Source organism: Ascaphus truei, unplaced genomic scaffold (assembly GCF_040206685.1).
Source record: "Ascaphus truei isolate aAscTru1 unplaced genomic scaffold, aAscTru1.hap1 HAP1_SCAFFOLD_241, whole genome shotgun sequence".
NCBI classification, from domain to species: domain Eukaryota; kingdom Metazoa; phylum Chordata; class Amphibia; order Anura; family Ascaphidae; genus Ascaphus; species Ascaphus truei.
This window is the reverse complement of record NW_027455334.1, coordinates 391843-417166: the sequence shown is the minus strand read 5'-3', so window position 1 is coordinate 417166 and position 25324 is coordinate 391843. Positions and strand designations below refer to the sequence as shown.

The 25324-nt window shown below is 52.4% G+C and overlaps 1 protein-coding gene across 1 annotated transcript; it reads right to left on the bottom strand.

The window, feature by feature from the left end:
• Positions 1-590: 590 nt before the first annotated feature.
• Positions 591-25105, bottom strand: STOML1 (stomatin like 1). Its single transcript, XM_075582616.1, has 7 exons — positions 24529-25105; positions 23533-23639; positions 19694-19843; positions 8414-8617; positions 5542-5755; positions 3721-3879; positions 591-1901 (listed from the first exon to the last, which is right to left on the bottom strand). Exons 1-7 carry the CDS (start codon positions 24611-24613, stop codon positions 1705-1707), a joined length of 1116 nt encoding a protein of 371 aa, XP_075438731.1. The 5' UTR covers positions 24614-25105; the 3' UTR covers positions 591-1704.
• Positions 25106-25324: the final 219 nt, after the last annotated feature.

Genomic DNA, 25324 nt, shown 5'->3' with positions numbered 1-25324 from the left:
TTTCCATCAGGCTGCCTAGCTTCCCATAAGGGTTCACTCTCATATAGGGTCTACTGATTGTCATCTATTTTCATTAGCGCTATTCTACATCACCTTCTTTTTTAAGTACTGGTAAGTGCAACAAAAATGTCATTCAGCGAAATACACTGTGCATGAAACAAATCTTAAGTGACTAAAAGTGCACTGTAAAGTGATGCTATTTCACAATAATAAAGTGAAGTAAATGTGGAAACATAAAGGTGCAGCTCAAAAACCCTTTCAGTGGGTGGTCTGCGGACCCCACTTCAATCGATGTGTTTTTCCAGGAGATAGGGGAGCGCAGAAGTCAATGTGCAAGAGGGAACAGATAAAAACACAACATAGTGCAAATAAAGTGTGGAAATGGAGAAATGTGTGGAGGAAATCTTTCCGGTGAAAACTCACATGGTGTCAGTCACAAACGGGCGTTGCAGAGATCAGTGGCAGGTTGCTGGATTCTGGCTGGAAAGGTGTAAATCCCACTAGGAACGGTCCGATGTAAAGTACTGGTACTCGGGCGATGTCACCAGTGACAGTGTTAGGGTGAAGAGAGATAGACAGCCATAGTGTGATCTGAGAGAATATCACCATTTTATGGACACAATAAAAATGGAAGACTTACACAGTGTCGCAAGAACATAAGGCACGTAAAAAATATCACCCGTATGGGTGTCTCCCCGCTGCCTCAGACCTCTCGATCGCGGCGCGTCACTTCCGGGTTGGGGCGTGTACCGGGACCCGGATCATTATGCCGATACGAAGAGGGTCCTTGCTGCAGTGGCTGCTTGGCTGGGGGCGGCTCATGAGTCCTCTGGGAGCATCAGATCAGGAACGACCCTACGCATTTCACTCAGCGTGTAGCTTCTTCGGGAGTCATGGCAACCATGCTGGTTGTCGCTCACTATATACCCTAAATCTGCAATATGATAGGTTCATAATCTAGCCAATAGGCTACAGCAATGCTAACCAGACGGGGAACCTCCCACGTCTGCCAGAAAGGTTAAAATAATAACCACACCAGCGATCTGTATGCACAGACAGCTCTATATAAAAACAGATAATGCAATAGCTGTCATCTAAACTCACATAATGGGGACACAAGGAATATTGGGGACTCGATACAGTGAAAGGAAAAGAGAGTGGAAGGAATGGAAAAATATGTATTAGTGACAAAAGTGTGTTGTAGTTGCATTGGAGAACAAAATGACAAATTGAATTGCAGAGGGTATCAAGTTTGCTAAGCTGGGTTTGAGGAGCTGAGCCATATACTATGTCTCCATAGTCGATAATTGGCATTAGCATCTGCTGTGCAATACGCTTTCTGACCAGCAGGCTTAGGGAGGATTTGTTCCTGTAAAGTACCCCTAGTTTGGCATAGGTCTTGGTTGTCAGGGTATCAATGTGCATCCCGAATGTTAAGTGGGAGTGAAACCATAGCCCAAATATTATATTATATTATAACACACACGCACACGCGCACGTGCACGTGCACACGCACACGCACACGCACACACACACGCTGTGTGTCAGGCGGCAAATATTGGGGCACAACCGGGAATTTTAAATGGCCGCTGGAAAACCCATTGAAACAAAATTAGTTTAAACCGATTCTTTAAAATATGGATTTGGGGGGAGAGGTTTTCCCCAAATAATTCATCTGAACCCCTTCTCTGAGTAGTTGGGGTGTCAGTGCCGGGACGCCCGTAGCACCACCTCCAGCCGGAGCGCAGTCTGCAGGTCCCCCCCCACACGCAGGCGCCCCCCGGTGTATGCAGATAAGGGGTGCAGGTCACCCCGAAGTAGAGACAGGAGGTCAGCTTCACTGGTCTCCAGCGTGACGTCGGGAGGGCGAGGGAGCACCCCCCAACCTGAGCTGCCAGAACCTGTGGGGAGAGAGAGGGGTGAGAGGAGAGGGGGGGGGAGAAACATTGAGAGAGGGAGAGAGAGGGGGTGGTGAGAGGAGAGGGGGGTGGTGAGAGGAGAGGGGGGTGGTGAGAGGAGAGGTGGGCGGTGAGAGGAGAGGGGGACGGTGAGAGGAGAGGGGGGCGGTGAAAGGAGAGGGGGGCTGTGAGAGGAGAGGGGGGCGGTGAGAGGAGAGGGGGGCGATGAGATCAGAAGGGCGTGGTGAGATTAGAGGAGGGGGAACGGGGAGAGAAAGAGAGGGGGGGGAAAGGTGAGAAAGGAAGAGAGGGGGTGGTGAGTGGGAGTGAAAGAGAGGGGAAACGGTGAGAGGAGAAGTGGGGGGGTGGGCGGTGAGAAAGAGAGAAAGAGAGGGGGGAATAGGGAGAGAGAGGGGGTGGTGAGAGTGGGAGTGAAAGAATGAGGGGGAAACACTGAGAGGAAGAGGGGGTGGTGAGAGGAGAGAGGAGGGGGAACGGTGATAGAGGGAGAGAGAGGTGGGGCGGTGAGAGTGGGAGAGAATGAGAGAGAGAGGGGGGGCAGATTGGGGGGGGGGGTAGTGAGGGAGGGAGAGAGGAAAGGAGAGAGAAGGGGTGGTGAGAGAGGGGGACCGGGGAGAAGAGAGAGTGGAGGGGGGTGGTGAGAGATGAGTAGAGGGTGAGAGGAAGAAAAGAGAGAGAGAGAGAGAGAGATGAGGGGACGGGAAGAGAGGGAGGGCAGTGGGAAAGACAGGAGGGTGGAGGAGGCGGGAGTATGGGGCGAGGGAGGTGATGGAGGGGGGGGTGAGAGGGTGAATAATGGGGGGGAGTGAGGGAGAGCAACGCAGAAAAAGATGAACCATGTTTGAGAGATGTGGTAAGAAAGGGAGAGAACCCCAGGCAGAGAGACAGAGACCCCTAGGCAGAGAGACAGAGACCCCCAGGCAGACACACAGAGACCCCCAGGCAGACACACAGAGACCCCCAGGCAGACACACAGAGACCCCCAGGCAGACACACAGAGACCCCCAGGCAGACACACAGAGACCCCCAGGCAGAGAGACAGAGACCCCCAGGCAGAGAGACAGAGACCCCCAGGAAGAGAGACAGAGACCCCTAGGCAGAGAGACAGAGACCCCCAGGCAGAGAGACAGAGACCCCCAGGAAGACACACAGAGACCCCCAGGCAGACACACAGAGACCCCCAGGCAGACACAGAGACCCCCAGGCAGACACACAAAGACCCCCAGGAAGACACACAGAGACCCCTAGGCAGAGAGACAGAGACCCCCAGGCAGAGAGACAGAGACCCCCAGGCAGAGAGACAGAGACCCCCCAGGCAGAGAGACAGAGACCCACAGGCAGAGAGACAGAGACCCCAGGCAGAGACGGAGCCCCCCAGGCAGACACACAGAGCCCCCCAGGCAGACACACAGAGACCCCCAGGCAGACCCCCAGAGACCCCAGGCAGAGACGGAGCCCCCCAGGCAGACACACAGAGACCCCCAGGCAGAGAGACAGAGACCCCCAGGCAGAGAGACAGAGACCCCCAGGCAGAGAGACAGAGACCTCCAGCCAGAGAGACAGAGACCCCCAGGCAGAGAGACAGAGACCCCCCAGGCAGAGAGACAGAGACCCCAGGCAGAGACGGAGACCCCCAGGCAGACACACAGAGACCCCCAGGCAGAGAGACAGAGACCCCCAGGCAGAGACAGAGACCCCCAGGCAGAGAGACAGAGACCCCCAGGCTGAGAGACAGAGACCCCCAGGGAGACACACAGAGACCCCCAGGCAGAGAGACAGAGACCCCGGTGCTGCTCTGTACCTGACGTTAGATCGAGGTAATACGCCGCCTTCTCTCCCCCGCACAGAGTTACGTAGAGCTGGTACGAGGCCCCCACTTCAGAGACCAGCGACTCGGACAGGCTTCCCTCCAGCCCAGACAGGAGCTGCTGCAGCTCGAGACTGCCGGGCACGTAGTGTCCTGAAACCCACCGAGGGAAGATTAACCCCTTCCCTGCCAGAGACCCGCAGAGCATCACTCTATTATCCCCTTCCCTGCCAGAGACCCGCAGAGCATCACTCTATTATCCCCTTCCCTGCCAGAGACCTGCAGAGCGTCGCTCCACTAACCCCTTCCCTGCCAGAGACCTGCAGAGCATCGCTCCACTAACCCCTTCCCTGCCAGACCTGCAGAGCGTCGCTCCACTAACCCCTTCCCTGCCAGAGACCTGCAGAGCATCGCTCCACTAACCCCTTCCCTGCCAGAGACCTGCAGAGTGTCGCTCCACTAACCCCTTCCCTGGCTGTGACCTGCAGAGCGTCGCTCCACTAACCCCTTCCCTGCCAGAGACCTGCAGAGCGTCGCTCCACTAACCCCTTCCCTGCCAGAGACCTGCAGAGCGTCGCTCCACTAACCCCTTCCCTGCCAGATATCTGCAGAGTGTCGCTCCACTAACCCCTTCCCTGCCAGAGACCCGCAGAGCGTCGTGCCACTAACCCCTTCCCTGCCAGACACCTGCAGAGCGTCGCTCCACTAACCCCTTCCCTGCCAGAGACCTACAGAGCGTCGCTCCACTAACCCCTTCCCTGCCAGAGACCCGCAGAGCGTCGCTCCATTAACCCCATCCCTCCCAGAAACCCGCACAGCGTCGCTCCATTAACCCCATCCCTCCCAGAGACCCGCAGAGCGTCGCTCCTCTGCCCACAGGGCCGTGTGCATTGGGAAAGGGTGAAACTTCGGGTTTTATCTCATTTCCTCTTTCAAGGATTTTACCCAGAATTCCCCATGAGCTCGCTCCCGGCGATTATCCACAGGACGTGTAGGGTGAGACGCACACCCCATACATCACGCCTGTATGGATAAGGACATGTTATAGGGTCAGAAAAATCCCGCAGCATAAGGAAGGACTCAGGTCATTTAGGGTCGTAGGGATTTTGTCTGACCCCATAACATTTCCTTATCCACACAGTGATTTATGGGGTGTCGTGAAACGCAGATGCAGAGGGACCCCTGTTATAACAACACCCCCCTTATAAGAACATCTCACAGCCCTGACGTGCCCCGTCCTGTGGGGAGAACCCCCAGTATAACAAACACCCCCCTTATAAGAACGTCTCACAGCCCTGACGTGCCCCGTCCTGTGGGGAGAACCCCCAGTATAACAAACACCCCCCTTATAAGAACGTCTCACAGCCCTGACGTGCCCCGTCCTGTGGGGAGGACCCCTAGTATAAGAACACACCCCTTATAAGAACATCTCACAGCCCTGACGTGCCCCGTCCTGTGGGGAGGACCCCTAGTATAACAACACCCCCCTTATAAGAACGTCTCACAGCCCTGACGTGCCCCGTCCTGTGGGGAGAACCCCTAGTATAACAACACCCCCCTTATAAGAACATCTCACAGCCCTGACGTGCCCCGTCCTGTGGGGAGGACCCCCAGTATAACAAACACCCCCCTTATAAGAACATCTCACAGCCCTGACGTGCCCCGTCCTGTGGGGAGAACCCCTAGTATAACAACACCCCCCTTATAAGAACATCTCACAGCCCTGACGTGCCCCGTCCTGTGGGAAGAACCCCTAGTATAACAACACCCCCCTTATAAGAACGTATATGCTGGTCCCACGTGGTATTAGGGTACCTGTGGTTGGGGGCGTGTCACTGATCCCCGAGCTCTGATTGGCCAGGGAGATGAACTGCATGACCAGCTGCTCCAATCCAGCGCTGGGAGGCGTGGCATGTGGGTCCAGGGGTCCTATCAAAGTGTCCTCGGGCATCCGAAGCACCGCCTCCAGCGCCAGCTCCACCCGCTCCACAGAAACACCCCACGGCTTCACCTGCTCACCGATATCTTCCTGCGGGGGATCGCAGAGCATCACGCCTTCAGTAACCTCCCTGCTAGAGACCGCAGAACATCGCACCTTCAGCAACCCCCTGCTAGAGATTCGCAGAACATCGCACCTTCAGCAACCCCCTGCTAGAGAGCCGCAGAGCATCGCACCTTCAGTAACATCCTTGCTAGAGACCCGCAGAGCATCGCACCTTCAGTAACATCCTGCTAGAGATCCGCAGAGCATCGCGCCTTCAGTAAACCCCTGCTAGAGACCTGCAGAGCATCACGCCTTCAGTAACTCCTGCTAGAGACCCGCAGAGCATCACGCCTTCAGTAACCCCCTGCTAGAGACTCGCAGAGCATCGCGCCTTCTGAAACACCCTGCTAGAGACCCGAAGAGCATCGCGCCTTCTGTAACCCCCTGCTAGAGACCCGCAGAGCATCACGCCTTCAGTAACCCCCTACTAGGGAGCCAGAGCATCACGCCTTCATTAACACCCTGCTAGAGACCCGCAGAGCATTGCGCCATCAGTAACCCCCTGCTAGAGACCTGCAGAGCATCGCACATTCAGTAATCCCCTGCTAGAGCCCCGCAGAGCATCGCGCCTTCAGTAACCCCCTACTAGGGAGCCACAGAGCATTGCGCCATCAGTAACCCCCTGCTAGAGACCTGCAGAGCATTGCGCCTCAGTTACCCCTGTTAGAGACCCGCAGAGCATCGCGTATTCAGTAACCCCATGCTACAGACCCGCAGAGCATCGCACATTCAGTAACCCCATGCTACAGACCTGCAGAGTATCGCATCTTCAGCAATCCCCTGCTAGGGCACCGCAGAGCATCGCCCCTTCAATAACCCCCTGCTAGGGCACCGCAGAGCATCGCGCCGTCAGTAACCCTCTGTTGAGACCAGCAGAGCATTGCGCCTTCAGTAAAACCCTGCTAGGGAGCCGCAGAGCATCGCGCCTTCTGTAACCCCCTGCTAGGGTCTGCAGAGCATCACGCCTTCAGTAACACCCTGCTAGAAATCCGCAGAGCATCGCACCTTCAGTAACCCCCTGCTAGGGACCCGCAGAGCATCATGCCTTCAGTAACCCTCTGCTAGAGATCCGCAGAGCATTGCACCTTCAGTAACCCCCTGCTACAGAAGCAAGGGATCAGAAGCGCAAATACTCCCCAGATATGTGGGAAAATAGAAAGACACAAAATAGTGCAATAGCGTATGAACCAACACTATGAAAATATCTCACTCACAATTGCGAGGTTTAGGAAGGCGTTGTGGTTATTCGGAGTTACCAACTCTTCGGGGATTTCTTTCCAATGTGTACTGATGGATAATTCTCAGGAACCGGACAGGACGATGGAGAATTCCCATGTGTGCACAGCACAGAAAGGACACAAATAGTGTACATTGTTTTATGGACAAATAAACACAAGTATTACACTTACATACGTGTTAGAGGTGCAGGCGTGTGGCCCACCCTAGGTCAGAATGTGGATAAGGATCTTTTACTCAAAGAGCTTCCTGAGGGGCTAATGTTAAACATTAACCCCTCAGGAAGCTATTTGAGTGAAATGCGTAGGGTGAGTGGGCAGAGCACCCGGAGCCCCCCTGGGTGTGGTGGAAGACCACTCTGAGGATCCTGGACCAAGTCTTGCCTGGTTTCTACCTGTAACTGGACAGCATTTCCTGTGGACGGCCACTACAGGTGCTACATCCAGGAGCAGGAGACAAGATCCTTAGGCTTAGTCCATAGAGACTGAAGCCGCGCCGAGGCTCAGGGAAAGTGGTGCTTTCCCTGGCTTTAGAGCGCGCGCCGTCCGTGGGCGTCTGGGGGCGGGCCAGTGACGCCACGGAGCTGGTTCGCCCTCATTGGGCGAACCGCTCACGTGACCGGCCCTGCGCTCCGGCGAGCAATGAAACGAAAGATTTGGTAAGACACGCGCTTCTGCAGGCGTGCGGACGCGTGCGAGAGCCCCTGCTAAAGCCGCTCTCATTGCGGCTGCAGGGGCTCACTGCCGAGCAGCAGCGCGCCTCAGCACGGGCGCTGACCATGCCCGAGGCCTTATCCACATTCTGACCTAGGGTGGGCCACACGCCTGCACCTCTAACACGTATGTAAGTGTAATACTTGTGTTTATTTGTCCATAAAACAATGTACACTATTTGTGTCCTTTCTGTGCTGTGCACACATGGGAATTCTCCATCGTCCTGTCCGGTTCCTGAGAATTATCCATCAGTACACATTGGAAAGAAATCCCCGAAGAGTTGGTAACTCCGAATAACCACAACGCCTTCCTAAACCTCGCAATTGTGAGTGAGATATTTTCATAGTGTTGGTTCATACGCTATTGCACTATTTTGTGTCTTTCTATTTTCCCACATATCTGGGGAGTATTTGCGCTTCTGATCCCGTGCTTCTGTTACCTGTTTTGGGTGCCGGTTTGAGTCCCTTTCTGGAGCTGCACTACTCCCACATGTAATATATTTATTTTGTTAATATATTCTTAAACAGTATTTGCGCTTGAACCCCTCTTTTTCCTCTTTTACCCCTGCTAGAGACCCGCAGAGCATCGCACTTTCAGTAACCCCCTGCTAGAGACGCAGACCATCGCACTTTCAGTAACCCCCTGCTAGAGACCCAGATTAACCCCTTCCCTGCAGAGCGTCGCCCCCGCTCACCCGCAGCTGCTCTCCTATACGCAGGCGGTCGCTCTGGATCTCCCGCAGATTCTTGCGTCCCAGCGTCTGAGCGAGCAGGTGCTGCGATGTGCTGCGCATCACAAAGCTCAGGTCCTGCACGGACATCATGGACAGCACGGGGTCACACACCCGGAACTGCACGTCCGCTCCAAGGGACACCAGCGCCCCGTCCCGTGACCTCACCTGCACACACAACACACAGACAAAACGGAAACGTCAGCCTCTGCGTGTTATTAGATCGCTCTGCGTGTTATTAGATCTCTCTGCGTGTTATTATATCTCTCTGCGTGTTATTATATCTCTCTGCGTGTTATTATATCTCTCTGCGTGTTATTATATCTCTCTGCGTGTTATTATATCTCTCTGCGTGTTATTATATCTCTCTGCGTGTTATTATATCGCTCTGCGTGTTATTATATCGCTCTGCGTGTTATTATAGCGCTCTGCGTGTTATTATATCGCTCTGCGTGTTATTATATCTCTCTGCGTGTTATTATATATCTCAGCGTGTTATTATATCTCTCTGCGTGTTATTATATCTCTGCGTGTTATTATATCTCTCTGCTTGTTATTATATCTCTCTGCGTGTTATTATATCTCTCTGCGTGTTATTATATCTCTCTGCGTGTTATTATATCTCTCTGCGTGTTATTATATCTCTCTGCGTGTTATTATATCTCTCTGCGTGTTATTATATCTCTCTGCCTGTTATTATATCTCTCTGCCTGTTATTATATCTCTCTGCATGTTAATATATCTCTCTGCATGTTATTACAGTATACCGCTCTGCGTGTTATTATATCGCTCTGTGTGTTATTATATCTCTCTGGGTGTTATTATATCTCTCTGCGTGTTATTATATCTCTGTGTGTTATTATATCTCTCTGCATGTTATTATATCTCTGCGTGTTATTATATCTCTCTGCGTGTTATTATATCTCTGTGTGTTATTATATCTCTCTGCATGTTATTATATCTCTGCGTGTTATTATATCTCTCTGCGTGTTATTATATCACTCTGCGTTATTATACCGCTCTGCGTGTTATTATATCTCTGCGTGTTATTATACCGCTCTGCGTGTTATTATATCTCTGCGTGTTATTATACCTCTCTGCGTGTTATTATATCTCTCTGCGTGTTATTATATCTCTCTGCGTGTTATTATATCTCTGCGTGTTATTATACCGCTCTGCGTGTTATTATACCGCTCTGCGTGTTATAATATCTCTGCGTGTTATTATATCTCTCTGCGTGTTATTATATCTCTGCATGTTATTATACCGCTCTGCGTGTTATTATGTCTCTCTGCGTGTTATTATGTCTCTCTGCGTGTTATTATGTCTCTCTGCGTGTTATTATGTCTCTCTGCGTGTTATTATGTCTCTCTGCGTGTTATTATGTCTCTCTGCGTGTTATTATATCTCTCTGGGTGTTATTATATCTCTCTGCGTTTTATTATCTATCTCTCAGCGTGTTATTATATCTCTGTGTGTTATTATATTTCTGCGTGTTATTATATCTCTGCGTGTTATTATATCTCTGCGTGTTATTATATCTCTGCGTGTTATTATATCTCTGCGTGTTATTATATCTCTGCGTGTTATTATATCTCTCTGCATGTTATTATATCTCTGCGTGTTATTATATCTCTCTGCGTTATTATATCTCTCAGCGTGTTTTTATATCGCTCTGCGTGTTATTATATCTCTGTGTGTTATTATATCTCTCTGCGTGTTATTATATCTCTCTGCGTGTTATTATATCTCTGCGTGTTATTATATCTCTCTGCGTGTTATTATATCTCTGCGTGTTATTATATCTCTGCGTGTTATTATATCTCTGCGTGTTATTATATCTCGGTGTGTTATTATATCTCTGCGTGTTATTATATCTCCCTGCGTGTTATTATATCTCTCTGCGTTATTATATCTCTCTGCGTGTTATTATATCTCTCTGCGTGTTATTACATCTCTCTGCGTGTTATTATCTCTCTGTGTGTTATTATATCTCTCTGCGTGTTATTATATCTCTCTGCGTGTTATTATATCTCTCTGCGTGTTATTATATCTCTCTGCGTGTTATTATATCTCTCTGCGTGTTATTATATCTCTCTGCGTGTTATTCTATCTCTGCGTGTTATTCTATCTCTGCGTGTTATTCTATCTCAGCGTGTTATTCTATCTCTGCGTGTTATTATTACTCTCTGCGTGTTATTATATCTCTCTGCGTGTTATTATATCTCTCTGCGTGTTATTATATCTCTGCGTGTTATTATATCTCTCTGCGTGTTATTATATCTCTCTGCGCGTTATTATATCTCTTTGCGTGTTATATCTCTGCGTGTTATTACATCTCCTTGTATGTTATATATCTTTCCGTGTTGTTATATCTCTGTGCGTGTTATTATATCTCTCTGCGTGTTATTACATCTCTCTGCGTGTTATTACATCTCTCTGCGTGTTATTACATCTCTCTGCGTGTTATTACATCTCTCTGCGTGTTATTACATCTCTCTGCGTGTTATTACATCTCTCTGCGTGTTATTACATCTCTCTGCGTGCTATTACATCTCTCTGCCCCGTTATTACATCTCTGCCCGTTATTACATCTCTCTGCCCCGTTATTACATCTCTGCCCGTTATTACATCTCTCTGCCCCGTTATTACATCTCTCTGCCCCGTTATTACATCTCTCTGCCCCGTTATTACATCTCTCTGCCCCGTTATTACATCTCTCTGCCCCGTTATTACATCTCTCTGCCCCGTTATTACATCTCTCTGCCCCGTTATTGCATCTCTCTGCCCCGTTATTACATCTCTCTGCCCGTTATTGCATCTCTCTGCCCCGTTATTGCATCTCTCTGCCCCGTTATTGCGTCTCTCTGCCCGTTATTGCGTCTCTCTGCCCGTTATTACGTCTCTCTGCCCGTTATTACGTCTCTCTGCCCGTTATTACGTCTCTCTGCCCCTGTGACAGGGTAAATAAAAGCCACCAGTTATATGCCTGGAAAACCTATGTCTAGTCTGCAGTGCAGCACTGAATAGGTTAACTTCAGCTGGGAACCTCAGGACAATTAGTTGGTTCCCAGCTGCCTAATCAAGGTGTGTTAAAACCCAGGCTGTAGACACATGGAGGCTGGCTGTTGAGGAGAGAGGAGTAAGCTGCTGAAGAGATTTCCTGATACAAGGTCTGATTAGCAAAGTAGATGAATTGTGAACTGTCTGTCCCCTGCATAGAAAAGGGTAACTGCCTGATTTATACACTGTCTGCTAAAGAGAAACTGTTTTTGTTTGTCTGCTGAAGAAAAGCCATTTTTCTTTTGTTGCTGATGAAAAGCTATTTTTGTTTTGTGTGCTGTATATCTTTTAAGGCTAAATAAATAAGCCTTGTCAAGAAACCCGCGTGTGTAGTTGCATGTACCCTGCAACATATGGTGTCAAGAAGTGAGATTTTGAAAGGCCCCTGCAGTTAAAGGGCCATTCATACACACAAGAATGAAAAAAATGGAAGAATTTTTTTAAGAGTTTTTGTGCGAGCAGACCAAACAGCAGGGACAGTTAATGCAGGAGCAGACCAAACAGCAGGGACAGTTAATGCAGGAGCAGACCAAACAGCAGGGACAGTTAATGCATGAGCAAGCCCGGCTGCAAGCAGAGAGAGATGAAAGACTTTTGCAGCAGCAAACCCAGCTCCTAACCCAGCAGCAGGCAGCACAGGAGGAGCGAATGGCCAAGCTGCTGACCCAATTCCAGGGGTCTGCCAGTCCAGAACTTGCAAGCAGACCCCCGATACTCCTGAGGAAAATGGCTCCGAACGAGGATCCAGAGGCTTTTTTACTGACTTTTGAAAGAGTTGCCGAAGCTCAGGGCTGGGCTACAGATCGCTGGGCAACTGCTTTGGCCCCGCTCCTCATAGGAGAAGCCCAGGCCTCATATCAGGGTCTCCCAGCAGATCAGGCAATGGACTACCGGCAAGTAAAAGCCGCCATACTGGATCGCTTAGGTCTGACCCCAGAGACCTACCGGCAGCAGTTCCCGGAACATGAAGTACACCGCTAAGATGAGACCCCGGGTCCTCGCTCAGCGATTATTGGACTTGTGTACACGCTGGATACAACCCGAGGAGTGCACTAAGGAGGCAATTCTGGAGCAGGCGGTTTTGGAACAATTTCTACAAATAATACCCCCTTCCGCACGCTCGTGGGTAAAACGCCACGCTGCTGAAACCCTAGCTTTGGCGGTCCGACTCGTGGAGAACTTCCTTGGGGCTGAGCAGCAGGCGAGTGTCCTGGACCCGACTCCACCGGCACTTGCGGACGCCCAAAGAGGGAGGTCGGATCAATGGGGAACCTACAGCCCGTCCATACGCAACCGCCAAGTCCAACGGAAGGAGCAGTCGTTCCAGCAAAGACGGAGTCCAAATGCTGGTCCCCGCCGAGACCCTCATCTCCTTCCGGATGTCGGCTCGTCGCAAAATGAGAGGAACTTCCGAGGACGTCGCCCACAGGACCCACCAGATGCCTGGTCTCCAGTAACCGGTCCAGCGGAGCGCTATCCACAGCCCCCTCCTGCGAGGGAACCCTCTCCATGTTCCGCCTGCGGAGAACAAGGCCACCGGTATGTGGACTGTCCACTGATGGTTTGCTCATTCAGCAGAACCGTCGCCTCGGCTTTTACTGGGGAAAATTACAAGCCCTGGCTACTTCCAGCCCTGATTGGGGGAAAAAACATCCAGGCCCTTGTAGATTCGGGCTCTGGGAAAACTCTGGTCCTCCAGGAACTGTTACCGCCTTACGTGTGTTCTTTTGACTCCCCATGGAGCATAGAATGTATACACGGTGATGTAAAACGCTATCCGACGGCCAAAATCCGGCTACAGGTAAAAGGTCAGGAGGCTTACCTCGAAGTAGGAGTCGCTCCTCGGCTCCCTGCCCCCGTTGTGCTCGGTCAGGACTGGCCTTTCTTTTCGGACCTAATGGCCCCAGTCTTTCACGAGGAGCCTCCTTCTAGGGCTCAGGAGAACCCTGGCAAACTGTTCTCCTTCTCGGCAGACCTTTTTCCCAGTAGACACCGGGTTCAAAAGACTCGGAAGCAAAGACGCTTGGACAAACAGGACTGGTTGCAGAAATCTGGGTTTCAAGGTGACCATTCTAGTAATCAGAGGTCACAAGTGATGGCTGGGGATGGCCAAAGGGAGGGGGATATGGGCCCTGGAGATTTACCAGACCTGTACCTCCCTGACCTTCGCCAGAAGCAAAGGGAAGACCCAGTCCTTGCTAGACAGTATGACAAGGTGGTGAAAATTGATGAACAGATTCTAGATGCACAGGGGGTGATAGTATTCCCCCATTTTGAGCTATCAAAGTATATCCTATATAGGGTGAATAGGCAGACACAAACAGGGGAGGTCACCAGACAGATATTGGTTCCCAAGGCGTTTGTTAAATCTGTGGTCACTATAGCCCATACTGACCCTTGGGGTGGTCACCTGGGCAGGGATAAAACATTGGACCGTATTTTATCCCGATTTTATTGGCCAGGGATGCATAGTGATATTGCTAAGCTATGTGCAGCATGTCCGGAGTGCCAGCTAACTAGTCCAAAAGGACAAAAACCAGCCCCTTTGGTTCCTCTACCCTTGGTGTCAGTTCCCTTTGGGAGGATTGGGGTAGACTTGGTAGAACCTCTAGAACCTTCTGCGAAAGGACACAGGTTTATCCTTGTAATAGTTGACTATGCAACAAGGTATCCTGAGGCGTTCGCCCTGAGAACAGCAACGGCGAAGCAAGTAGCCAACAAGTTGTTGGAACTGTTCTCACGGGTTGGACTTCCCCAGCTGATGTTGACAGACCAAGGTACAAATTTCATGGCTAAACTGATGCAGGATGTCTTAAAGTTACTAGAGGTCAAGTCTGTTCGGACATCGGTCTACCATCCACAGACTGACGGATTGGTGGAAAGATTTAACCGAACTCTAAAAGGGATGCTGAGGAAATTTGTAGATTCAGAGAAGAGAGCCTGGGATGAACTTCTCCCTTTTCTGCTGTTTGCAGTGCGGGAAGTTCCCCAGGCCTCCACGGGATTCTCTCCATTTGAATTGCTCTATGGCTGCCAACCCCGGGGTATCCTAGACCTCCTAAAGGAGTCCTGGGAGGAACAGCTGTCCCCTTCTAAGAATACCCTGCAATATGTACTAGACCTTAGGAAGCGCCTAGATGTGGTCGGCCATTTTGCCAGGGAGAATCTTAGATCAGCCCAGGACAGTCAGGAGAGACATTACAATCAGAATGCTCGCATGAGAGTGTTTCACCCAGGAGACCAGGTGATGTTATTGTTACCCAGTTGCGAGAGTAAACTCCTGGCCAAATGGCAGGGCCCATTCGAAGTACTCCGCCGTACGGGTGATGTGGATTACGAGATCGCTCAACCAGGGTCCAGGAAGGGTAAACAAATTTACCATGTGAACTTGCTGAAACCCTGGAAGATGCAGCGGTCTCTATTCATCCACCCGGTGGAGGAGGAAACAGACTTGGGTCCTCAGCCTCCACGGGAGAACATCGTGAGTGACGATAAAATCCCAATGGGTAAACAGTTGTCCTCTGAACAAAAAGGGGACTTGTTAGCAATAATTACACAATTCCAGGATGTTTTATCTGATTTACCAGGACAAACTAACTTAATTTCCCATGAAATCGAGACAGCACCTGGGGTAAAAGTACGTTCCTGTCCTTATAGGTTGCCTGAAAGTCGTAGGGCTCTGGTAGAGAAGGAGGTACAAGAAATGTTACACTTAGGAGTGATTGAGCAATCATGCAGCGAGTGGTGTAGTCCACTAATTATGGTCCCTAAACCCGATGGGAAGGTAAGATTTTGTGTGGACCTCCGAAAGGTCAATGCGGTATGCAAGTTTGACGCATATCCGATGCCAAGGGTGGACAAATTAATTGACGCCCTTGGTAACGCGGAATATATATCCACGTTGGACTTGACAAAAGGATACTGGCAAATACCCTTAGAGGAAAAGTCCAAATGCAAAACAGCCTTTGCCACTCCCATGGGTTTATACCAGTTTGTGACAATGCCATTTGGACTGCATGGAGGCCCAGCCACATTTCAGAGACTCATGGATAAGGTACTGAGGCTCCGTAGGAATTATGCCGCAGCCTACCTAGATGACATTGTCATTTATAGTAAACACTGGCGGGCCCATCTAAATAGGCTGAAAGCGGTCCTCAAATCTCTAAGAGAGGCAGGGCTCACAGCCAACCCTAAGAAATGTGCCCTGGGTAAGGCAGAAACCAAATACTTAGGGTATGCAGTGGGAGGTGGAAAAGTAAGGCCACTAGCCGACAAGGTAGTTGCCCTGAAAGAAGTTCCGACCCCCCAAACAAAAACGCAGGTACGCTCTCTGCTGGGTTTAGCAGGGTACTACCGGCGGTTCATCCCCAACTATTCGGAAGTGGCAGCCCCTTTAACGGACCTCACAAAAAAGTGTGCCCCTACACAAGTGGTGTGGTCAAGGGATTGTCAGAGAGCCTTTGAGGACATAAAAAGGTGTCTATCAGAGGGTCCCATCCTTAGAAGCTCAGACTTCAACGGCCCTTTTATAGTGCAAACAGATGCATCAGAGATAGGGCTAGGGGCAGTATTGTCACAACAGTTTGAGGGAGTTGAACATCCTATTCTTTTCCTGAGTAGGAAATTGTTCCCAAGGGAAAAAAACTACTCAGTGATTGAGAAAGCGTGCCTCGCAGTAAAGTGGGCAATCAAGGCTTTGAGGCATTACCTGTCAGGAGTCCATTTTACTTTGGTGACGGATCATGCTCCACTGAAGTGGTTAAATAGCATGAAGGATTCCAATGCTAGATTGACTAGGTGGTATATGGCCCTCCAACCCGTCTCATTTGAGATTCAGCATAGGCCGGGAAAAGAGAACGCAAATGCTGACTTCTTTACTAGAGAAGGGGTGGATGGTCGGGCTTCAGCCGTGCGTAGCCCCAGCCACACACTAACAGGGGAGGAATGTGACAGGGTAAATAAACGCCACCAGTTATATGCCTGGAAAACCTATGTCTAGTCTGCAGTGCAGAACTGACTAGGTTAACTTCAGCTGGGAACCTCAGGACAATTAGTTGGATCCCAGCTGCCTAATCAAGGTGTGTTAAAACCCAGGCTGTAGACACATGGAGGCTGGCTGTTGAGGAGAGAGGAGTAAGCTGCTGAAGAGATTTCCTGATACAAGGTCTGATTAGCAAAGTAGATGAATTGTGAACTGTCTGTCCCCTGCATAGAAAAGGGTAACTGCCTGATTTATACACTGTCTGCTAAAGAGAAACTGTTTTTGTTTGTCTGCTGAAGAAAAGCCATTTTTCTTTTGTTGCTGATGAAAAGCTATTTTTGTTTTGTGTGCTGTATATCTTTTAAGGCTAAATAAATAAGCCTTGTCAAGAAACCCGCGTGTGTAGTTGCATGTACCCTGCAACAGCCCCGTTATTACATCTCTCTGCCCGTTATTACATCTCTCTGCCCCGTTATTACATCTCTCTGCCCCGTTATTACATCTCTCTGCCCCGTTATTACATCTCTCTGCCCCGTTATTACATCTCTCTGCCCCGTTATTACATCTCTCTGCCCGTTACTGCATCTCTCTGCCCGTTACTGCATCTCTCTGCCCGTTACTGCATCTCTCTGCCCGTTATTACATCTCTCTGCCCCGTTACTGCATCTCTCTGCCCCGTTACTGCATCTCTCTGCCCGTTACTGCATCTCTCTGCCCGTTATTGCATCTCTCTGCCCGTTACTGCATCTCTCTGCCCCGTTATTACATCTCTCTGCCCGTTATTGCATCTCTCTGTCCGTTATTACATCTCTCTGCCCCGTTATTACATCTCTCTGCCCCGTTATTACATCTCTCTGCCCCGTTATTACATCTCTCTGCCCCGTTATTACATCTCTCTGCCCCGTTATTACATCTCTCTGCCCCGTTATTACATCTCTCTGCCCCGTTATTACATCTCTCTGCCCCGTTATTACATCTCTCTGCCCCGTTATTACATCTCTCTGCCCGTTATTACATCTCTCTGCCCCGTTATTACATCTCTCTGCCCGTTATTACATCTCTCTGCCCCGTTATTACATCTCTCTGCCCGTTATTACATCTCTCTGCCCCGTTATTACATCTCTCTGCCCCGTTATTACATCTCTCTGCCCTTTATTACATCTCTCTGCCCCGTTATTACATCTCTCTGCCCGTTATTACATCTCTCTGCCCCATAATTACATCTCTCTGCCCCGTTATTACATCTCTCTGCCCCGTTATTACATCTCTCTGCCCTTTATTACATCTCTCTGCCCTTTATTACATCTCTCTGCCCTTTATTACATCTCTCTGCCCCGTTATTACATCTCTCTGCCCGTTATTACATCTCTCTGCCCGTTATTACATCTCTCTGCCCGTTATTATTACATCTCTCTGCCCGTTATTGCATCTCTCTGCCCGGTTATTACATCTCTCTGCCCCGTTATTACATCTCTCTGCCCGTTATTACATCTCTCTGCCCCGTTATTACATCTCTCTGCCCGTTATTACATCTCTCTGCCCGTTATTACATCTCTCTGCCCCGTTATTACATCTCTCTGTCCCTTTATTACTTCTCTCTGCCCCGTTATTACATCTCTCTGTCCCTTTATTACATCTCTCTGCCCCGTTATTACATCTCTCTGCCCCGTTATTACATCTCTCTGCCCTTTATTACATCTCTCTGCCCCGTTATTACATCTCTCTGCCCGTTATTACATCTCTCTGCCCCGTTATTACATCTCTCTGCCCGTTATTGCATCTCTCTGCCCGGTTATTACATCTCTCTGCCCCGTTATTACATCTCTCTGCCCGTTATTACATCTCTCTGCCCCGTTATTACATCTCTCTGCCCGTTATTACATCTCTCTGCCCGTTATTACATCTCTCTGCCCCGTTATTACATCTCTCTGTCCCTTTATTACTTCTCTCTGCCCCGTTATTACATCTCTCTGTCCCTTTATTACTTCTCTCTGCCCCGTTATTACATCTCTCTGTCCCTTTATTACTTCTCTCTGCCCCGTTGAGGTGAGGGAAGCAGCAGGCGATAGTGCTGAGGTGAGGGAAGCGGCAGGCGATAGTGCTGAGGTGAGGGAAGCAGCAGGCGATAGTGCTGAGGTGAGGGAAGCAGCAGGCGATAGTGCTGAGGTGAGGGAAGCAGCAGGCGATAGTGCTGAGGTGAGGGAAGCAGCAGGCGATAGTGCTGAGGTGAGGGAAGCAGCAGGCGATAGTGCTGAGGTGAGGGAAGCAGCAGGCGATAGTGCTGAGGTGAGGGAAGCAGCAGGCGATAGTGCTGAGGTGAGGGAAGCAGCAGGCGATAGTGCTGAGGTGAGGGAAGCAGCAGGCGATAGTGCTGAGGTGAGGGAAGCAGCAGGCGATAGTGCTGAGGTGAGGGAAGCAGCAGGCGATAGTGCTGAGGTGAGGGAAGCAGCAGGCGATAGTGCTGAGGTGAGGGAAGCAGCAGGCGATAGTGCTGAGGTGAGGGAAGCAGCAGGCGATAGTGCTGAGGTGAGGGAAACGGCAGGCGATAGTGCTGAGGTGAGGGAAGCAGCAGGCGATAGTGCTGAGGTGAGGGAAGCAGCAGGCGATAGTGCTGAGGTGAGGGAAGCAGCAGGCGATAGTGCTGAGGTGAGGGAAGCAGCAGGCGATAGTGCTGAGGTGAGGGAAGCAGCGGGCGATAGTGCTGAGGTGAGTGAAGCAGCAGGCGATAGTGCTGAGGTGAGGGAAGCAGCAGGCGATAGTGCTGAGGTGAGGGAAGCAGCAGGCGATAGTGCTGAGGTGAGGGAAGCAGCAGGCGATAGTGCTGAGGTGAGTGAAGCAGCGGGCGATAGTGCTGAGGTGAGGGAAGCAGCAGGCGATAGTGCTGAGGTGAGGGAAGCAGCAGGCGATAGTGCTGAGGTGAGGGAAGCAGCAGGCGATAGTGCTGAGGTGAGGGAAGCAGACGATCAGTGTTCGTTGCTTTTTTAATGTTTGAGCAGCCTAATTTCTCCATGGTTACATGGTGAGGCGATTTTCACTCATTCTCCACACCTGTGGCTACATTGAAAAATAGGTTGCCCACCTCTGCTATATAGAGTGTATATATGTTCTGTATACGAGATACTCTATGTATAGGGTACACATGTTCTGTAACGAGGGACGCTCTCTGTACAGGAGGGGGGGCTGCTTTGAGGGGTACTCACCTTACATGGGGGAACACTGAAAGCTTTAACCCTCATGTCCACTCGCTGCCACTGATCGATCATCGGGAGGAGCAGAATCAGGCCGGGACCCCGGGGCGGGCGTACACGGCCCAGCCGGAATATTACAACCCGCTGATAATCAGGGACCACCTGCAAGGACAGGGCACTGAGCCATCTCTCAAACCGAGCGGACACGGACCCATCTCTCACACCACGCAGACACTGAGCCATCTCTCACACCACGCAGACACGGAGCCATCTCTCACACCACGCAGACACGGAGCCATCTCTCACACCATGCAGACACGGAGCTACCTCTCAAACCGAGCAGACACGGAGCCATCTCTCACACCACGCAGACACGGAGCTACCTCTCACACCACGCAGACACGGAGCTATCTCTCACACCACGCAGACACGGAGCTACCTCTCAAACCGAGTGGACACGGAGCCACCTCTCACACCATGCAGAAACGGAGCCATCTCTCACACCACGCAGACACGGAGCTATCTCTCACACCACGCAGACACGGAGCTACCTCTCACACCACGCAGACACGGAGCCATCTCTCACACCACGCAGAAACGGAGCCACCTCTCAAACCGAGCGGACACGGAGCCATCTCTCACACCACGCAGACACGGAGCTACCTCTCACACCACGCAGACACTGAGCCATCTCTCACACCACGCAGACACGGAGCTATCTCTCACACCACGCAGACACTGAGCCATCTCTCACACCACGCAGACACGGAGCTACCTCTCACACCACGCAGACACTGAGCCATCTCTCACACCACGCAGACACGGAGCCATCTCTCACACCACGCAGACACGGAGCCATCTCTCACACCACGCAGAAACGGAGCCATCTCTCACACCACGCAGACAAGGAGCTACCTCTCAAACCGAGCGGACACGGAGCCATCTCTCACACCACGCAGACACGGAGCTACCTCTCAAACCGAGCGGACACGGAGCCATCTCTCACACCACGCAGACACGGAGCCATCTCTCACACCACGCAGACACGGAGCTATCTCTCACACCACGCAGACACGGAGCTACCTCTCAAACCGAGCGGACACGGAGCCATCTCTCACACCACGCAGACACGGAGCCATCTCTCACACCACGCAGACACGGAGCCATCTCTCACACCACGCAGACACGGAGCTACCTCTCACACCACGCAGAAACGGAGCCATCTCTCACACCACGCAGAAACGGAGCCATCTCTCACACCACGCAGACACGGAGCTACCTCTCAAACCGAGCGGACACGGAGCCATCTCTCACACCACGCAGACACGGAGCCATCTCTCACACCACGCAGAAACGGAGCCATCTCTCACACCACGCAGACACGGAGCCATCTCTCACACCACGCAGACACGGAGCCATCTCTCACACCACGCAGACACGGAGCCATCTCTCACACCACGCAGAAACAGAGCCATCTCTCACACCACGCAGACACGGAGCTACCTCTCAAACCGAGCGGACACGGAGCCATCTCTCACACCACGCAGACACGGAGCCATCTCTCACACCACGCAGACATGGAGCCATCTTTCACACCACGCAGACACGGAGCCATCTCTCACACCACGCAGACACGGAGCCACCTCTCAAACCGAGCGGACACGGAGCCCTCTCTCACACCATGCAGACACGGAGCTACCTCTCAAACCGAGCGGACACGGAGCCATCTCTCACACCACGCAGACACGGAGCCATCTCTCACACCACGCAGACATGGAGCCATCTCTCACACCACGCAGACACGGAGCCATCTCTCACACCACGCAGACACGGAGCTATCTCTCACACCACGCAGACACGGAGCTACCTCTCACACCACGCAGACACGGAGCTACCTCTCACACCACGCAGACACGGAGCCACCTCTCACACCACGCAGACACGGAGCTACCTCTCACACCACGCAGACACGGAGCCACCTCTCACACCGCGCGGACACGGAGCCACCTCTCACACCACGCAGACACGGAGCTACCTCTCACACCGCGCAGACACGGAGCTATCTCTCACACCGCGCGGACACGGAGCTATCTCTCTCACCTCGCGGACACGGAGCCATCTCTCACACCACGCAGACACGGAGCTATCTCTCACAGCGCGCGGACACGGAGCTATCTCTCTCACCTCGCGGACACGGAGCCCTCTCTCACACCATGCAGACACGGAGCTATCTCTCACACCACGCAGACACGGAGCCATCTCTCACACCACGCAGACACGGATCTATCTCTCACACCGAGCGGACACGGAGCTATCTCTCACACCGCGTAGTGACTGAGCTATCTCTCACACAGCGCGGACACGGAGCTATCTCTCACACCGCGTAGTGACTGAGCTATCTCTCACACCGCGCGGACACGGAGCTATCTCTCACACCGCGCGGACACAGAGCTATCTCTCACAAGGCACGGACACGGAGCTATCTCTCACACCGCGCAATGACTGAGCTATCTCTCACACCACGCGGACACAGAGCTATCTCTCACACCGCGTAGTGACTGAGCTATCTCTCACACCACGCGGACACAGAGCTATCTCTCACACCGCGTAGTGACTGAGCTATCTCTCACACCGAGCGGACACGGAGCTATCTCTCACACCGCGTAGTGACTGAGCTATCTCTCTCACCGCTCGGACACGGAGCTATCTCTCACACCGCGCGGACACAGAGCTATCTCTCTCACCTCGCGGACACGGAGCTATCTCTCACACCGCGCGGACACAGAGCTATCTCTCACAAGGCGCGGACACAGAGCTATCTCTCACACCGCGTAGTGACAGAGCTATCTCTCACACAGCGCGGACACGGAGCTATCTCTCACACCGCGCGGACATGGAGCTATCTCTCACACCACGCGGACACGGAGCTATCTCTCACACCGCTCGGACACGGAGCTATCTCTCACACCGCGCGGACACAGAGCTATCTCTCACACCGCTCGGACACGGAGCTATCTCTCACACCGCGCGGACACAGAGCTATCTCTCACAAGGCACGGACACAGAGCTATCTCTCACACCGCTCAGTGACTGAGCTATCTCTCACACCGCGCGGACACGGAGCTATCTCTCACACCGCTCGGACACGGAGCTATCTCTCACACCGCTCGGACACGGAGCTAACTCTCACACCGCTCAGTGACTGAGCTATCTCTCACACCGCACAGTGTCTGAGCTATCTCTCACACCGCGCGGACACGGAGCTATCTCTCACACCGCGCGGACACGGAGCTATCTCTCTCACCTCGCGGACACGGAGCCCTCTCTCACACCATGCAGACACGGAGCTATCTCTCACACCACGCAGACACGGAGCCATCTCTCACACCACGCGGACACGGAGCTATCTCTCACACCGCGCGGACACGGAGCTATCTCTCACACCGCTCGGACACGGAGCTATCTCTCACACCGCTCGGACACGGAGCTATCTCTCACACCGCTCGGACACGGAGCTAACTCTCACACCGCTCAGTGACTGAGCTATCTCTCACACCGCACAGTGTCTGAGCTATCTCACAAGGCGCGGACACAGAGCTATCTCTCACACCGCGCAGTGACTGCTATCTCTCACACCGCTCAGTGACTGAGCTATCTCTCACACCGCACAGTGACTGAGCTATCTCTCACACCACGCGGACACAGAGCTATCTCTCACACCGCGCAGTGACTGAGCTATCTCTCACACCGCACAGTGTCTGAGCTATCTCACAAGGCGCGGACACAGAGCTATCTCTCACTGCGAGCTGACATATTACCGGTAGAGCGGTTAAGCGCAGCAGTTGGGTTACCTTGAAGGCACACCAGGCGCTGATGGGGAAGGTGATTATGAGTAGGAGGAGGGACAGGCAGCTGACCGCTGTGTGACACCCCCATGTCAGCCAGGTCTCATGGGGCGCTGTGGAGACAACAGAGAGCGTGGAGGTCACCCAACTTCTACACTTAAAAGAGTAAAAAGCCAGAAAAACGCACTGCGGGTCTCTGGCAGGGAAGGGGTTAGTGGAGTGATGCTCTGCGGGTCTCTGGCAGGGAAGGGGTTAGTGGAACGATGCTCTGCGGTTCTCTGGCAGGGAAGGAGTTAGTGGAACGATGCTCTGCGTGTCTCTGGCAGGGAAGGGGTTAGTGGAGCGATGCTCTGCGGTTCTCTGGCAGGGAAGGAGTTAGTGGAACGATGCTCTGCGTGTCTCTGGCAGGGAAGGGGTTAGTGGAGCGATGCTCTGCGGGGTCTCTGGCAGGGAAGGGGGTTAGTGGAGCGATGCTCTGTGGGTCTCTGGCAGGGAAGGGGTTAATGGAGCGATGCTCTGCGGTACTCTGGCAGGGAAGGGGTTAGTGGAGCGATGCTCTGCGGGACTCTGGCAGGGAAGGGGTTAGTGGAGCGATGCTCTACAGGGAGGTGGATAGTAGAGGGACACTCTGCAAGTCTCTGGTGGGCAAGTAGTTAATTGGAGCAATGCTCTGCAGATCTCTGGCAGTGGAGGGGGTTAATGGTGCGATGTTCTGCAGGTCTGGTAGAGAAGGGGTTAGTGGAGCGATGCTCTGTGGGTCTCTGGCAAGGAAGGGGTTAGTTGTGTGACGCTCTGCGGGTCTCTGGCAGGGAAGAGGTTAGTAGTGTGACGCTCTGCGGGTCTCTGGCAGGGAAGGAGGTTAGTAGTGTGACGCTCTGCGAGTCTCTGGCAGGGAAGGGGTTAGTGGTGTGACGCTCTGTAGGTCTCTGGCAGGGAAGGGGTTAGTGGAGCGATGCTATGCGGGTCTCTGCCATGGTGTGTGAGTTGGGGGGGGTCTCTCACCTGGTTTAGGGGTCCTGAGTAATAGGGAGGGGGGAGGCTCATCTAACCCCAGGGGCAGGGCGTTGTAACCAGAGTGACCCCACATAGCTACTGCAGGGGGGGGGGGGGGGGAGTTTATAAAAGGAAAAGTGGGGTGTAGAGCATTGCACCTCCTCCCATATAGCCCCTCCCCCCAAATCAACACGAGTTATTAGAGCGATACTCTAGCAGGGAAGGTGTTAATGAAGTGCCGTCCTGCGGGTTTCTGGCAGGGAAGGTGTTAATGAAGTGACGTCCTGCGGGTTTCTGGCAGTGAAGGGGTTAATGAAGTGACGGCCTGCAGGTTTCTGGCAGGGAAGGGGTTAATGAAGTGACGGCCTGCAGGTTTTCTGGCAGGGAAGGGGTTAATGAGGTGACGTCCTGCGGGTTTCTGGCAGGGAAGGGGTTAATGAAGTGACGTCCTGCGGGTTTCTGGCAGGGAAGGAAATTAGTGGAGTGATACTCTGCAGGTTACAGGGCAGGGAAGGGGTTAAAGGAATGACGCTCTGCAGGTCTCTGGCAGGGAAGGGGTTAGTGGAGTGACGCCTGCAGTGAAGTATAAGTGTGCAGCGCCTCTGTGCTCCTCTCTTCCGGGTTTGTTCAGGAGCTTCAGAGTCTGTCGGATCAGACAGCGCCCCCCTAGCCCTGGGAGGTCAGAGAGCGAGGGGGAGGAGCGGGGGGAGGAGCGGGGGGGAGGGAGGGGGGAGGAGCGGGGGGGAGGAGCGGGGGGGAGGGGGGAGGGAGCGGGGGGGAGGGGCGCGGGGGGGAGGGGGGAGGA